The sequence below is a fragment of the Oryx dammah genome, unplaced genomic scaffold (assembly GCF_014754425.2).
Source record: "Oryx dammah isolate SB20612 unplaced genomic scaffold, SCBI_Odam_1.1 HiC_scaffold_1, whole genome shotgun sequence".
NCBI classification, from domain to species: Eukaryota; Metazoa; Chordata; class Mammalia; order Artiodactyla; family Bovidae; genus Oryx; species Oryx dammah.
In genome coordinates this window covers 79498923-79515993 of record NW_024070185.1, presented here as the reverse complement: position 1 = coordinate 79515993, position 17071 = coordinate 79498923, and the positions used below count along the sequence as shown (strand labels likewise).

At 42.3% G+C, this 17071-nt stretch overlaps 1 protein-coding gene across 1 annotated transcript in view; it reads left to right on the top strand.

The window, feature by feature from the left end:
- Window positions 1-2452: 2452 nt before the first annotated feature.
- FBP2 (fructose-bisphosphatase 2) overlaps window positions 2453-17071 on the top strand; it is a 45957-nt gene continuing 31338 nt past the window's right edge. The window contains exons 1-3 of the mRNA XM_040245100.1: window positions 2453-2768; window positions 7808-7970; window positions 9937-10029. Coding sequence (XP_040101034.1) covers window positions 2599-2768; window positions 7808-7970; window positions 9937-10029 — 426 coding nt within the window. The 5' untranslated portion in view covers window positions 2453-2598. The remainder of the gene's footprint in view (window positions 2769-7807; window positions 7971-9936; window positions 10030-17071) is intronic.

Genomic DNA, 17071 nt, shown 5'->3' with positions numbered 1-17071 from the left:
CCACAGGCAGTTTGTACCAATAGTTTGTTTCTTTTCATTGCTCAATATTGTTCTATTTTATGCATCTATTAATACCACAGTTTCTTTACCACCATTGAGGAGCATTTGGGTGTTAGCAGTTTCTGACAATTATAAATAGAGCTGTCATAAATATTTATGAATGGGTTTTCGCGTGAACATACACATTCATTTCTCTAGAAGAGACGTGACAGTCCACTCTGAGTGGCATTGTTTTGTACCACCGTGGGGGAAACCCTCCTAATCAGATGACGACATTCAACTTCAAAGGAAACCTGGAAACCAAGGAACCAGGCCAGTCTCTTCAGTTACAGCCAGTTACTGACCCAGATAGCCTAATATCCAGCCACTGCCCTTTCTATAATTATGTCTGAAGAATTATGGTTGATCTCCCATGCTAAGGACAAAACTGAATTACTTATTGATGGTAACATGATACATGAGGACCAAAGAAAGTTCCATTCTACAGTCCTCACAATTCCCAGAAACTCTTGGGGAAGAAAAAGAAAGTTTTCTTATGTTCTTAAAGAAATTTAGATCCTGGTGATGTCAAAATTAAAATGCTGTGACACAGCAGTTCATCTTCTACAGCTGTATCTTACTGAAGCCCTCACACAAGCACTGGCACAAAGGTAAGGAAGCTTGGTACAGCACTGTTGGAAGAACAAACATTAAAAAAAAATCTAACTGTCCACACATGGGAATACAGTATGTCTCTATGTATTGACACTAAGAGGTTTTGCTGTGGTAGACACTTGAGACTGGTTGATTCAATACCAGTGTCCAACTCTTGCAGCAAAGCATCACCCATCTGGCCAATGCTACATAAGTGGAAGGTTACTTGGGACAGCGGTGAGGGGTGGTAATGGATGTTTCCAGGGAATTACTTATTTATTTCCTAATAAAAGAGAACTAATGTGGTTGAAGCTGCCTTCTCCTCTCTGAATCTTCAGTGTGAGCTAGATGTTTGGAGCTACAGTTGCCATTTTGTGCTGATGAGATGTGGCATGGAGGCAAAAGCTCGCTGGCCAAGGATTACAGAGAGGAGATAGAGAGGTTCCTAATGGAACTTTTGACCAGCTATATGAATGCCAGCTGCTGCCTCAGAGAAAATATGAGAAAAATATGTGAGACTTCCCACATATTTAAATCACTCTATATTTACTATTACTTGCAGCTAAACACATTCCAATTGAAGTAACTGTCAAAGGAAAAAATCAAATTGCCCAGCAATGTGCATATTGTCCTATTTTGTAAAATGAAATTGTATATGTATACCTAATAGTTATACAGACATCAAAAAATTGGAAAGGTAATAGTAATTAACCAGTATTGAGCACCTCCTGTGTGACAAGCATACCTTATCACTTTAACCCTCACAATCACTCTGTAAACATTGATGTTTTATTGTTTTCACCACTTATAAGTGAGGAAACTGAGGCTTCAGGAGCTTTTCCAAACTGTACAACTAGCAGAAGGTTAGCCTGGAACCTGGAGCCAGGTTTCTCTGCTCCTGGAGAAAGTGCTTGGACCACCCTGTGCAGGCCCCACACACACCCCTGCCTGAGGTGCCTATTACTAATACTGTGTGTGCTTAGTTGTTCAGTCATGTCTGACTCTTTGTGACCCCATGGGCTATAACCTCCCAAGCTCCTCTGTCCATGGGGATTCTCCAGGCCAGAATACTGGAGTGGGTTACCATGCCCTCTTCCAGGGGATCTTCCCAGTCCAGGGTTGAACCCAAGTCTCCTGCATTACAGGCAGATTTTTTTACTGTCTGAGCCACAAGGAAGCCCATTACCAATACAGACCCCACCAGCTCTAATGCAGCTATTTCTGTGGGGTGGTTTAGAGGATGGGCCATTTCCATAGTGTTTCCTTTTCAACAAGCAAGTATGAATTTTGTTTTGAAAATACAAATGTAAAGAAATTGAAAAACTAAAAAATTAATAAAGTAACTCTGGTGTTAGGCACTGTGCTGGGAATTTTTTTTTTCTTCCAGATTTGAATATCAACTATAAATATCCATTCAGTCATATAGACCTTTTGGAATTAAAAAGCATCCTTTTCAAACATATGAAAGAAGCCTGGCTAAGTGGGTTGCCAATATTTTGTTATGTGACCTATATCCCAGATAAGTTATCTGCCAGTCTGACTCCTGCCCTATGAAGGAATGAAACCCTGCAGGAAATACATGTGAAGAATACTTTTGAGTCTTTGAATAAGAGTTTTATGAATCATTTTTCTAGTGGCTGGATTTCTTATTTCCTACCTGTTACCAAATGATTGCTTCTTAGGGCAGTAAAAAAGTTCATCAAGAAAAAGCAGGTCTGTGTTCCAGGTTCTATTTACAGCTGACTTGTGGCGCCTTGGCAGCCTTCAGGTCAGCCAGCCAGAGAGGTTTCCTTGAGGGCTCGCCCAGTTATCTCAACCACGTGGTCTGAGGCACTTTCCCTTAAAGGTCCTGGCACCAAGGTACAGATTTCTAATCAGCTCTGATACTGCGGAGCCACTGATCAGCCCTTAGAGATAAGGCTTTCTTCTGCAGTGAGAAAAGAATCTGAAAAATTACCCGCCGCCATGGGGGACAGAAGCCCCTTCGAAACGGACATGCTCACCCTGACCCGCTATGTAATGGAAAAGGGACGTCAGGCCAAAGGCACCGGGGAGCTCACGCAGCTGCTCAACTCCATGCTGACGGCCATCAAAGCCATCTCCTCAGCCGTGCGTAAGGCGGGCCTGGCCAACCTGTGAGTGAGATCCCCGAGGATACGTTGCGACCCCGGTCTGGTGGGGGTGGGCAGAGCTGCAGGAGTCTGGGCCGGAAACTGGGTCAAAAGTATTAACCCTCACACCCTGCAGGGAAATGGCCTTTCAAGTTTCTGCCAGGTGTGCTTTGACAAGGAGCCCTTTGACTTGTCTCAGGAAAGGCACAAAATTCTTGGAGACATGCTATGGAGAAAAAAAGCGTCATTTCTTTAATCGCTGTGTATTCTAATGACAACAAGCTCAGGGGCTTGTTCCGTGAAAACATATCCTGAGTTAAATCTGAAATCTATTAGTTGCTTGGTCGTGTCCGACTCTTTGCAACTCCATGGACTGTAGCCCACCAGTCTCCTCTGTCCACAGAATTTTCTAGGCAAGAATACTGGAGTGGGTTGCCATTTTCTTCACCAGGGGATCTTCCCTACCCAGGGATTGGACCTGGGTGTCCTGCACTGCAGGCAGATTCTTCACCCTCTGAGCCAACAAAGAAGCCCACCTCTGATTTGCATTCTCACTGGCACAAAGCGACCGGCGGGAGACTCCTGACGCCCTGGGCAGATAGGAGCGGTTTTATTGTCACGACTTTTGCCCCTAGTTGTCAGGAGCTAGAAATCATTTACCGAATCTTTTTTTCTCTCATTTACCAAATCTTAAAGCCCGTCGTCCATTTCCTGTTCATTGTTGAAAGAAGTGTTTTGCTTTTAAAACCAGTTGTTATTTCTTCCCTGTGACTCAAGCTTCTGTCCACTTGGTATGTAGGACGCTGGGAGGTGCTGGCCTGGGAGCGGGGAATGAAGGGCCTTCTTCCACTTTGCTCTCTTGGTGCTTCACCCAAGCCCAGGAGGCCAAGTTCAGGCTGTGCTGCTGATCCTCACAGCCAAGGGTCCGGTTCCAGCCTGTGGTGAAAAGGATCAGTCTCTGGGTTTCCACTTTCCCGGTAGCAATTCCAATGGAGGTCCTCTCAGAAGATGAAGAGACCCCATCATTCATTATTATTATTATTCCAAAATGAAGAAATAACCAAATCCAATAATTTAAAATATTTATTCTTGGGCATTCCCTGATGGCTCAGTGATTAAGACTCTGTGGTTCCATTGCAGGGTGCATGGGTTTGATCCCTGGTCAGGGAACTAAGATCCTGACAGCCAAGGGACCAAAAAAAAAAAAAAAGTAAAAAATATTTATTCTTAACAACTTAGCATTTTTAACACCAAAAACAATGTGATAATTACAGAATTTATTTATATTAATGTAAGGTTTCGTGACCCAGTAACCCAGTAATGGGCTCCAAGTTAGAGGAGACTGTGACTGGCTTCCCTTCTCTCTGTGTATTGCTTTAACTGTCTTAATACCTCACTTGGCAGAAATGGCCAACTCCACCTTTAAGGATCTTTGTGAGTGTGAGCCACAGCCACTTGCCTCTGTTCTGCTCCTGCCTGCCAGTGAGCGGGGCTGTGTGTAGAGCAGTTCCCCGGGCTGGCTGCTGAGTGTTACTCACCTGAATGGGCTCCCCTGTGCAGGGGGCTGGGCAGGGCAGGGGTTGTGGCTAATTGCTGCAGAGCTCTGACTTCGTGGTCATGCAGTGTCCAGAGGAAGTGGACTGAGGGACTGGATAATTCAGGTGTTCCTCTGACTTGGTTTTTCATGCCATCTGATCATAGTCAATGACCCACTCTCGCTAGGACTGTAAAAATGTAAAATGACTTGGATACTAATAGCCTCTAACTAAATTGTGGGGCTGCTGTAAGGCTTAGTAAGCCCATGTGATGATGATTTTGGCATTGCCAGCCCCATAATAAATGCTCAGGAAGTGCTCATTATTTGTTGTTGTTCAGTCGCTGTCGTGTCCGACTCTTAGACTCCATGGACTGCAGCATGCGAGGCTTCCCTGTCCTTCACCATCTCCTGGAGTTTGCGCAAAGTCTTGTCCCTTGAGCTGATGATGCCATCTGACCATCTTATCCTCTGTCATCCCCTTCTCCCCCTACCCTCAATCTTTTCCAGCATCATGGTCTTTTCCAATAAGTTGGCTTTTCACATCAGATGGCCAAAGTATTGAGGCTTCAGCTTCAGCATTGGCCCTTCCAATGAATATTCAGTGTTGATTTCCTTAAGAATTGACTGATTTGATCTTTCTGTCCAAGGGACTCTCAAGAGTCTTCTCCAACACCACAGTTCAAAAGCATCAACTCTTCAGCACTCAGCTTTCTTTATAGTCCAACTCTCACATCCATACATGGCTACTGGAAAAACCATAGCTTTGAATATACAGACCTTGGTTGGCAACGTGATGTCTCTGCTGTTGAATATGCTGTCTAGATTTGTCATAGCTTTTCTTCCAAGGAGCCAGTGTCTTTCGATTTTGTGGCTGCAGTCACTGTCTGCAGTGATTCTGGAGCCCAGGAAAATAAAATCTGCCACGGTTTCCACTTTTTTCCTCAACTATTTGCCATGAAGTGGTGGGACAGGATGCCATGATCTTAGTTTTTTGAATGTTGAGTTTCAAGCCAGCTTTTTCACTCTCCTCTTTCATCCTCACCAAGAGGCTCTTTAGTTCCCTTTCGCTTTCTGCCATTAGAGTGCTAGCACCTGCATATCTGAGGTTGCTGGTTTCCAAGTCCAGTTCAGTTCAGCCGCTCAGTCATATCCGGCTCTTTGTGACCCCATGGACTGCAGCACACCAAACTTCCCTGTCCATCACCAACTCCCAGAGATTGCTCAGACTCAGGTCCAAACCTGGGAAAATTTGCCGGCTAACAGGTCGATGTTGCAAACTGACCACTAGGTGGCGGGCGCAGCCTGTGGAAACAAAATGTCAGAATTTCACACTTCATCAGAGGGCAGAGGCAGGATTCTTCAGTTAGAGACCATGTGTTCTGCCAGTTCAGATATTCTGTCTCTTTCCCATTTAGGGGGCTTCAAGCCCCTCATTCCTCTGATTCCTCTTTTTGGGAAGATATTTCTAGGCACATGCTCCATAAATGCAAAACTGATCAGAAAGTCTCATATTTTTCTTCTTTTTTCTCTGCTTCCTGCTGTAGGAAGAAGGGAATGCTAACATTCTGGAAATGCTGTCCCTAGAATCCTCTCCACAGCTTCCTAATGTAAAAATGCAGAATTCATTTATAATTTGTCAGTAAAGTTTTAATGTTAGTAAAAGCAGTAAGAAGATACTGTCTATGGGTTATAAAGCATTTTCCTGTCCATGATCTAACTTGAAGCAGTTGTCAGGCAATTAGATCTCTTGTAAATGAGCTTCCATTCTTTCTGAAAGGAGAGGTGTTGATGGAGGGATTGTGGGGAGGGAGGGAGACAGAGCAACATGCCCAGTTCCTGTAAGGAGGGTGCACAGGGTGGGCTGAGAGGTAGGGTAAGGGCAGGGTTAGTGTGGTGTTGAGGAGAGGTGTTTGCAAAACACCAGAGAGCCTGTTTCTCTTCCCCACCACCCACAGGCCCCCGGCACCCCTGCATTAAACAAGAATATCGAGTTCACAGGGTTTGTGAACTCTGTAAACGCTGATGCAGAACAATCTAGTTTTGTCATTGTTGTGTGCTTGTTTGCTTTTATTTTGAAGTAGAAGGTACAGTCTTTGAGGTCAGTCTACCAGTATCATTTTCCAAGGCAGATCTCATCACATCAGACGTCAAGTGATGGGGGACACCTGTCGGGGAGAGGGGAGATGTTGTCAGTTAGGGAAAAGGGATGGGAAATGAGTTGTCTCTCGGTTTAGGGTAAATTAGTGGCTCTCAACTGTGGCTACTTGTTAGAAACACTTGAAGAATCCTTCAACAAATAAATGGTGTTAACAAAAAGGAGAGGAAGGGATTACTTTCCTGCCATCCATTCTTTGTAATTCAGTGAAGGTATACTGAGCCTCTGAGCACTGTGGAAACAGGCACAGTGAGGCACAGCTCTTGCCTTCAGTGAGCAGACAATCCAGCAGGGAGGACATTCCCATGAACAGACTGTGAGCTGCTGTGGAAGGGCTGACAGGGCTGTGTCTGGTATGTGGTGGGACCAGGGAAGCTTCTGGAAGATGTTAGGGCTAAGCTGTCGGTGGGCAGAAAGCACTCCCATGGGGTGGGGGGACACCCCATGACTGAAGGTGGGAAGGAGGGAAGCAGCTTGCGGGGTGCCAGTGGCCTCAGGACCTTTGCGGCTGTTGGAATGTGGAAGTCTGGAGGGGCGTGATAGCCATGTGGCTCATGGAGAGATGAGCACGAATCCAGGGGACAGTGAACCAGGAGTCCATGGAAGGCAGGTGTGTGCCCACGCAGGGTTCCAGAGGCTGAGGGTGAAAGGCTAAGCGGCGAGGCCAAGTGTGGGGCCAGGGCTTCCTTGATGGGGTCTGAAGCCAAGTATGGGGGACTTGGGGACTCTGGGAGAGATGGGGGTGATCTGACTGGCTTTTTAGAAGGTTCCTACCCACGAGGACGGGAGCCAGAGACTTTAGATAGCAATCCTCTATAACCCAAAGCACCCAGATACAATTTTTACACTGGCATTCTTTCTTATATTGTTTGGTAATGGTAATAAAGAACCAAATTAAATTTTATCCCTAATTTCCTTCTTTATTCAAATAATGCCAGGCTACAGCAGAACAGTTTTTAATTCAGCCCAACAGGCCACTGTTTGAGGATAATCAACAAATACTAGAAATTCCAAGGCTGGAAATCCACAGTCCTTTACTTTTTAAAGTTTTTCATTATGGCGATGTGTCTGACTTTATGAACTCCCCCTCCGTCTTTCAGGGCCCCGAGGGAGGCGGGGGTGGGGCAGAGTTGTACATTAGTAAGATTGAATTCTGCAGTGTTACTGGGATGACTAGGAGCTTGCAACAGTGACCCCGAGCCAGGGTAAGAACCAGCGCTGTGAGACAGGACGCACTCGGTCGTATTTACACTCTGGAGACCCTGGAGCCCTGAAGGGAAAAGGGATACAGGGGAGGTGTCCTGGCGTCCTGGCATCTTCGCTGGAGTCTGGGCTCCCTTCCTGATTTCCTCCAGCTTTTTGCCGTCTTAGGTACGGAATTGCGGGAAGCGTGAACGTGACGGGGGATGAGGTGAAGAAACTGGACGTGTTATCCAATGCCCTGGTGATCAACATGCTCCAGTCCTCCTACAGCACCTGCGTCCTGGTGTCGGAAGAGAATAAAGAAGCCATTATTACCTCCAAGGAGAAGAGGGTACATGTGGCAGCCGGGCTGAGGTTCTTCTATTCACCAGTGGAGGTCGCAACTGAACTGGGAAGAATCTTTGATTGCCTTGCTTTATTTTAGTTTCTGGGATTTTCCTCTATTGCTTAATTTTTGTTTTCCAGAAACCGCGGTTTGCATATTTCTTTACTTTGAAGTTTTATGCTGTTTAGTCAAAGAGACTCCATATTAAGGAAGTGATTCATTCAGGAAATAAATCAGAGTGCTTTACCGAAACTTATCAGTGGACAGGGTTCATCTTGGGTTTTCACCTAATGTACTCGTAACAAGTCCCAATGTTTTGGAGCTTGAAAATCAGGTCCAGTAAAAAGTAGAGTTCCTGGGAAGAGTGATATTTTTGGTCTTTTACTCTTCTTATCCCTACAATCCTCGCCCCTTCCCCAAAGGGGTTTGGTTTTAGCAGAGATTTCCTCATGCCTGACAACCTGTTAGACTAAAACAGAAAAGAAATTGTAAAGATTGTTGCTCTTGCCTTAATACAATGGTAAACTTGTTTAGCTCATGGCATGCCTGGGGAGGGTCTATATTCAGTATGGTTCCACAGTTTATTTTTTAAAAAATTCGTGGCCAAAAATTCAACCCATGTTCAGTTGCGATACAGTAATACCATATAAATGCCAGCACTGTTGGCTCTTGTTTTATACACTGGATCTTGGGGACAAGGTGCCATTACTTTATGATTAGCTGAAAGGATGGCAAAAGTAAAGCCAAATTTATTAAACACTTACTGTATACTGGGGATTGTGCAAAAGTCCTTTGTACTTGTTGTCTCACGTAATTCAGGCTAAGTCACACTTATTATTCTCAACTCAATTGTCACACCAGCTCCTGAACATTCTCCAGTGTGTGCTTGATGTTGAACAAATAACTGCTGAATGCATGCATGCATAAATGAATGAGCTGATTTGGATTATCTACAGGGAGAATGAGAGATTTCCAAGTTTATGGATTCCACTCCCCTACCCCCACCTCCTATTGAGAAAGAAGGAAGGAAAGAAAGGAAAGCCAAATTAATCTAGGGCACTACCCATTGGAAAGTAAGGGGAAAAGTAGCTAAGCAGTGGGAGAAATGACTCCCATTTTACTTGATGTTGTACTAGCAGTATTTAATGACCCAGGAGACCCCAGTCCCCATCATTAAGGCTCTCATAGAACCTTGTACCTAGGAGGTCAGTAAAATGTATCTGGTGATTTCTTTCCACTGACTTGTCTGTGACAGCAGCGTGGGTGGACATGAGGAGCCTGGTATCTCAGGACCCCACCTGGTCTTCTGATCTTCAAGTCAGAAAGGAAAGGCAGATGCAGCAAAACCCAAAGGAATACTTTTATTCTCTTGATATACTTACATACAGCTGCTATCTTAATAAGAGAGGCCCAGAGGCCCTGGGACCTTGTTCTGAACTTTTCTTTTGATAAAAACGTGCCCAAATGAAGAAAGCCTGTCTGGGGAGAAGTGCGATGTATCAATAATTCAATAACAACGTTACTATGGACTTAGGTAGAACTTGCCCAAGTTTATCTTCAGCTTCTCCAACTCCTTCCAGCATGGTCCCCAGTTCAGACCAGTTCCTCTCACACCTTCAGCAATTCCACGTTCCCAGTGGTCCCAGGTAGGAGGGGAGGATGAAGCCAGAGTAGGTGGGAACAAAGATAATTGGGGATAGGTGGGACCTCCTTCACCCCGTGTGGGCATCAGGTAATCTGTTTATGGGCAAGTGAGCTCTGAACTGCACAATTAATATATGTGGATATGCTCTGCATTCCTTAAGTAATTGTAATTTTTGATAAGGATATCCCTTTGCTCTAAGTCACTTCTGATGGGGTGTTACCTGCCAGACTCAGCCACTTACACAGAGTGTGTTGACTGGGACAGAGTGTTGACTTACACAGTGTATTGACCTGCGTTGATCAGGTGTTCTGCCTTCTGTGCACGTAGGGGAAATACGTGGTCTGCTTTGACCCGCTGGACGGATCTTCCAACATCGACTGCCTGGCTTCCATTGGAACCATATTTGCCATCTACAGAAAGGTAAGCAAACAGTCTGCTTTTAACACCTCCTTCCTCTGATGGTTTCAGGAAGGTTCCTGGGCTCAGAGCCACAAGTCTGGAGTTCTAACCTTTGTCCTCCCACTAACCAGACATACCACGGCAGGCAAGCTACGAACCTCCCTCTGCCTCAGGATCCTCATTGAAGACCCGAGTCGCTATTTTCCCTTAGCCTTCTTCTCAGTGTTCATGGGAAGGTAGGGTGAGAGGATACATGGGACCTTGTTTTGAAAATCTGGATGCGATACAAATGTCAGACATGGAGTTAGGTTCCAAGCGACATCTGAAGGCACCTGTGTTCCTTCCTTATGTATCTCAAATCTTATTGCATTCATTTTCTGTTGCTGCTGTAACAATTCACATGCATTTAGAAGTTTAAAACAACACCCATTTATTGTGTCCTAGTTCTTGGGTCAGAAGTCTGACAGCATGGCTGAGCTCTATCTGATAACGTCAAAATCTGGGTGTTAGCTGGCTTGGTCTCCTATTGAGAAGAGCTCGCTTCCAGGCTCATTGAAGTTGTTTGCAAAATTCAATGAAATAGTTAATATCCATCCTCTCAATAGTTACAGCTTTTTGTTCTTGTGATGAGAACTTTTAAGATCTACTCTCACATTAGTTGCTCAGTCACGTCTGGCTCTTTGCCACCCCACAAACCATAGCTCACCAGGCTCCTCTGTCCATGGAGTTCTCTAGGCAAGAATACTGGAGAGGGTTGCTATCCCCTTCTCCAGGAGATCTTCCTGACCCAGGAATCGAACCACATTGCAGGCAGATTCTTTATCATCTGAGTCACCAGGGAAACCCCATGAAGTGAAGTGAAGAAGTGAAGTGAAGTCGCTCAGTTGTGTCTGACTCTTTGTGACCCCATGGACTGTAGCCTACCAGGCTCCCCCATCCCTGGGATTCTCCAGGCAGGAATACTGGAGTGGGTTGCCATTTCCTTCTCCAGGAGATCTTACCAACCCAGGGATTGAACCTGGGTCTCCCGTACAGCAGGCAAACGCTTTGAAACCCCATAGCAGCTTTCAAATACACAGTGTGGTATTGTTAACTGCAGTCACCATGCCGTCTATTACATCCCAAGGACTTATTTGTTTTATAACTGGATGTTTGTACCTTTGACCACAGTCACTCACGTCATCTACCTCCATCCCCTGATTCTGGCAACCACCAATCTGTTCTATGAGTGTTTTTTTTTTTTTTTTTGAGTCCACATATAAATGAGATCATACAGTACTTATCTTTCTCTGATATTTCATTTAGCGTAACACTGTCAAAGTTCATTCATATCATCACAAATTGCAGGATTTCCTTCTTTTTCATGGCTGAATTTTATATATGTATGTGTGGATATTTGAAATAGGGATTTCATTTCCTTCATGTATATACCCAAAAGTATAATTCCTGGAAATTATATATAGTTCTATTTTTAATTTTCTGAAGAACCACCACACTGGTTTCCATAGTGGTTGTACCAGTTTACATTCCCACTGGCAGTTCACAAGGGTTCCGTTTTCTCCACATCCTCACCAACATGTGTCTTCTCTCATCTTTTTTATTTAGTCCTTCTGGCAGGTGTGAGGTGATATCTCATTGTGGTTTTGATCTGCCTTTCCCTGATGGTTAGTGGTATCGGACACCTTTTCATGTACCTGTTGGCCCTTTGTATGTCTTCTTTGGAAAAATGTCTATTTGGTCAGATTGTATTTTTTGCCATTAAGTTGTGTAAATTCTTTATATATTCTGGATATTCATCCCTTATTCTAGGTATAATCTGCAAACGGTTTTTGCCTTTTCCTTTTTTATGATGGTCTTAATAACATCTTAAGACCAACTGATTTAAAAATGAAAAGGAATAATGAAGGAGGCTGTGCATGTGTGCAGACAGCAGATATGTTGGAAATCTCTATTTCTTTCCCACAATTTTTCTGCGATTCTAAAACTGTTCTAAAAAAATGAAGCCTGAAACAAAAAAGAGAAGAATATTATTATATATAATATGGGCTATTCACATATGGATTTTGGTGATTTTTGAACACAGAGATTTTGTCTTAAAATTTAAGTAAAACACAGGCTCTGAAGACTAGTCCAAATAACCACAGATTCTCTCCGGTTGTATTGCTAAAGAAGGGGGACAATGTTGCTTAATGCTCTAGTGAGAGAGCAGGTCTCTTCAGAGCTCTAATTACAAAAAAAAAAAAAAAAAAAACAAAAAAACTGCAAAAGAAAAGACACTATAAATAAAATTAACAGACAGCTGACAATTGAGGAAAATGTTTGCAACATATAAAGCATTTATATGTTTCATATGTAAAAAATAAATCAACTTTGCCTGCATGACAAGTTGCTTCAGTCATGTCTGACTGTGCTACCCTATGGACTGTAGCCCACCAGGCTCCTCTGTCCATGGGATTCTCCAGGCAAGAATATTGGAGGTTGCTGAGCCCTTCTTCTGGGATCTTCTTGACCCAGGGATTGAACCCAAGTCTCTTATGTCTCCAGCATTGGCAGGCAGGTTCTTTACCACTAGTGCCACCTGGGAAGCCCAAAATCAACAATAAGATGACTATCTAGATAGAAAAGTAACCAATGACATGAAACAGGCAACTTACAAATTAAGAAATAAAATGGTCAATTAATATATAAAATTTTTACTTTATTAATTATACAAAATGGAAACTAAAGTAAGTATCTTTTTTTTTTCACCCATCAAGTTGACCAAGTTGAAAAAACAGCACTATCTTATGTTTATCAGATTAAATTAAAGTGAATGCTCTTGTCACTGGTACTAGCCTTGTCATGGCGAATGGGCTTGCATAACTCTGTGAAGTTGTGAGCCATACTGTGCAGGTCCACTCAGGACAGATGAGTCATAGTGAAGAGTTGTGACAAAATGTGGTCCACTGGAGGAGGCAATGGCAACACACTCCAGTATTTTTGCCAGGAGAACTCTGTGAACAGTATGAAAAGATAAAAACATATGACACTAAAAGATGAGCCCCCCAGGTTGGAAGGTGTCTAATATGATACTGGGGAAGAATGAAGGTCAGTTACTAACAGGTTCAGAAAGAATGAAGCTGCTGATCGAGGATGAGATGGCAAGACTAAACATCTGCTTTTTAGTAGATGTTAGTGAACATTACATGTTAGGAATTAGTGAACTAAAATGGATGGGAATGGGTGAATTTAATTCAGGTAATCATTGTATCCACTACTGTGAGTAAGAATCCATTAGAAGAAATGGAGTAGCCCTCATAGTCAACAAAAGCATCTGAAATGCAATACTTTGAGGAGCAACCTCAAAAATGGCAGAATGATCTTAGTTTGTTTTTAAGGCAAACCATTCAGCATGACAGTAATCTAAGTCTATGTCCCAACCACTGATGGTGAAGAAGCTGAAATTGACCAGTTCTATGAAGACCTACAACACACTTGAAAACTGGCACCAAAAAAAGGTTTCCTTTTCATCACAGGGGATTGTAAAAATAAGGAATGCAAAAGTAGGAAGTCAAGAGATGCCTGGAGTAACAGGCAGGTTTGGTCTTGGAGTACAAGATGAAACAACGCAAAGGCTAACAGGGTGTTGTCATGAGAAAGCAATGGTCAGAGCAGATATCCTCTTACAATAGCATAAGAGAGGACTCTACACATGGAGATCACCAGATGGTCAATATTGAAATCAGATTATGTTCTTTGCAGCCAAAGATGGAGAAGCTCTATACAGTCAGTGAAGACAAGACTGGGAGCTGACTATAGCTCGGATCATGAGCTCCTTATTGCAAAATTCAGGCTTAAATTGAAAAAAGTAGCGGAAACCACTATGCCATTCAGTTCAGTTCAGTTCAGTTCATTCACTCAGACGAGTCCAACTCTTTGCAACCTCAGGGACTGCAGCACGCCAGGCCTCCCTGTCTATCACCAACTCCTGGAGCTTACTCAAACTCATGTCCATCTCATCCTCTGTCATCCCCTTCTCCTCCCACCTCCATCTTTCCCAGCATCAGTCCTTTCAAATGAGTCAGTTCTTCGCATCAGGTGGCCAAAGTATTGGAATTTCAGCTTCAGCATCAGCATCAGTCCTTCCAATGAATATTCAGGGCTGACTGATTTCCAAAGAACAGCAAGGAGAGATAAGAAAACCTTCCTCAGTGATCAATGCAAAGAAATGGAGGAAAACAATAGAATGGGAAAGACTAGAGGTCTCTTCAAGAGAATTAGAGATACCAAGGGAACATTTCATGCAAAGATGGGCTCAATAAAGGACAGAAATGGTAGGGACCTAACAGAAGCAGAAGATATTAAGAAGAGATGGCAAGAATATACAGAAGAACTATACAAAAAAGATCTTCACAACCCAGATAATCACAATGGTGTGATCATTCACCTAGAGTCAGACATCCTGGAATGTGAAGTCAAGTGGGATAAAGGAACAAGATAAATGCCCACCAAACCAAACAAAAGAGGGAGAGATAAAGAATCTACCTGATAAAGAATTCTGAATAATGATACTGAAAATGATCCAAAACCTTGAAAACAAATTGGAGTTACAGATAAATAGCCTGGAGACAAGGATTGAGAAGATTCAAGAAAAGTTTAACAAGGACTTAGAAGAAATAAAAAAGAGTCAATATATAATGCAATAAATGAGATCAAAAACACTCTGGAGGGAACTAACAGTAGAATAACAGAAGCAGAAGATAGGATAAGTGAGGTAGAAGATAGAATGGTAGAAATAAATGAATCAGAGGGGAAAAGAGGAAAAAGAATTATAAGAAATGAGGACAATCTCAGAGACCTCTGGGACAATGTTAAATGCCCCAACATTGGAATCATAGGAGTCCCAGAAGAAGAAGACAGAAAGACCATGAGAAAATACTTGAGGAGATAATAGTTGAAAACTTCCCTAAAATGGGGAAGGAAATAATCATCCAAGTCCAAGAATCCCAGAGAATCCCAAACAGGATAAACCCAAGGTGAAACACCCCGAGACACATATTAATCAAATTAACAAAGATCAAACACAAAGAACAAATATTAAAAGCAGCAAGGGAAAAACAACAAATAACACACAAGGAGGGTCCCATAAGGATAACAGCTGATCTTTCAATAGAAACTCTTCAGGCCAGTGGGGAATGGCAGGACATATTTAAAGTGATGAAAGAAAATAACCTACAGCCCAGATTACTGTACCCAGCAAGGATCTCATTCAAATATGAAGGAGAAATCAAAAGCTTTACAGACAAGCAAAAGCTGAGAGAATTCAGCACCACCAAACCAGCTCTCCAACAAATGCTAAAGGATCTTCTCTAGACAGGAAACACAGAAAGGGTGTATAAACTCAAACCCAAAACAATAAAGTAAATGGCAATGGGATCATACTTATCAGTAATTACCTTAAATGTAAATGGGTTGAATGCCCCAACCAAAAGACAAAGACTGGCTGAATGGATACAAAAACAAGACCCCTATATATGTTGTCTACAAGAGACCCACATCAAAACAAGGGACACATACAGACTGAAAGTGAAGGGCTAGAAAAAGATATTCCATGCAAATAGAGACCAAAAGAAAGCAGGAGTAGCAATACTCATATCAGATAAAACAGACTTTAAAACAAAGTCAGTGAAAAGAGACAAAGAAGGACACTACATAATGATCTAAGGATCAATCCAAGAAGAAGATATAACAATTATAAATATATATGCACCCAACATAGGAGCACTGCAATATGTAAGACAAATGTTTACAAATATGAAAGGGGAAATTAACAATAACACAATAATAGTGGGAGACTTTAATACCCCACTCACACCTATGGATAGATAAACTAAACAGGAAATTAACAAGGAAACACAAACTTTAAATGATATAATAGAGCAGTTAGACCTAATTGATATCTATAGGACATTTCACCCCAAAACAATGAATTTCACCTTTTTCTCAAGTGCACCTGGAACCTACTCCAGGATAGATCACATCCTGGGCCATAAATCTAGCCTTGGTAAATTCAAAAAAATTGAAATCATTCCAAGCATCTTTTCTGACCACAATGCAGTAAGATTAGATGTCAATTACAGGAGAAAAACTATTAAAAATTCCAACATATGGAGGCTGAATAACCAACAAATCATAGAAGAAATTTTCAAAAATTAAAATATGCATAGAAATGAATGAAAATGAAAACAAAACAACCCCAAACCTATGGGACACTGTAAAAGCAGTGCTAAGGGGAAGGTTCATAGCAATACAGGCTTACCTCAAGAAACAAGAAAAAGGTCAAATAAATAACCTAACTCTACACCTAAAACAATTAGAAAAGGAAGAAATGAAGAACCCCAGGGTTAGTAGAAGGAAAGAAATCTTAAAAGTTAGGGCAGAAATAAATGCAAAAGAAACAAAAGAGACCATAGCAAAAATCAACAAAGCCAAAAGCTGGTTCTTTGAGAAGATAAAATTGACAAACCATTAGCCAGACTCATCAAGAAACAAAGGGAGAAAAATCAAATCAACAAAATTAGAAATGAAAACAGAGAGATCACAACAGACAACACAGAAATACAAAGGATCATAAGAGACTATTATCAGCAACTATATGCAAATAAAATGGGCAACGTGGAAGAAATGGAAAAATTCTTAGAAAAGTACCACTTTCCAAAACTGAACCAGGAAGAAATAGAAAATCTTAACAGACCCATCACAAGCACAGAAATTGAAATTATAATCGGATAACTTCCAACAAACAAAAGCCCAGGACCAGACGGCTTCACAGCTGAATTCTACCAAAAATTTAGAGAAGAGCTAACACCTATCCTATTCAAACTCTTCCAGAAAATTGCAGAGGAAGGTAAACTTCCAAACTCATTCTATGAGGCCACCATCACCCAAATACCAAAACCTGACAAAGGTGCCACAAAAAAGAAAACTACAGGCCAATATCACTGATGAACATAGATGCAAAAGTCTTTAACAAAATTCTAGCAAACAGAATCCAACATCATATTAAAAAGATCATACATCATGA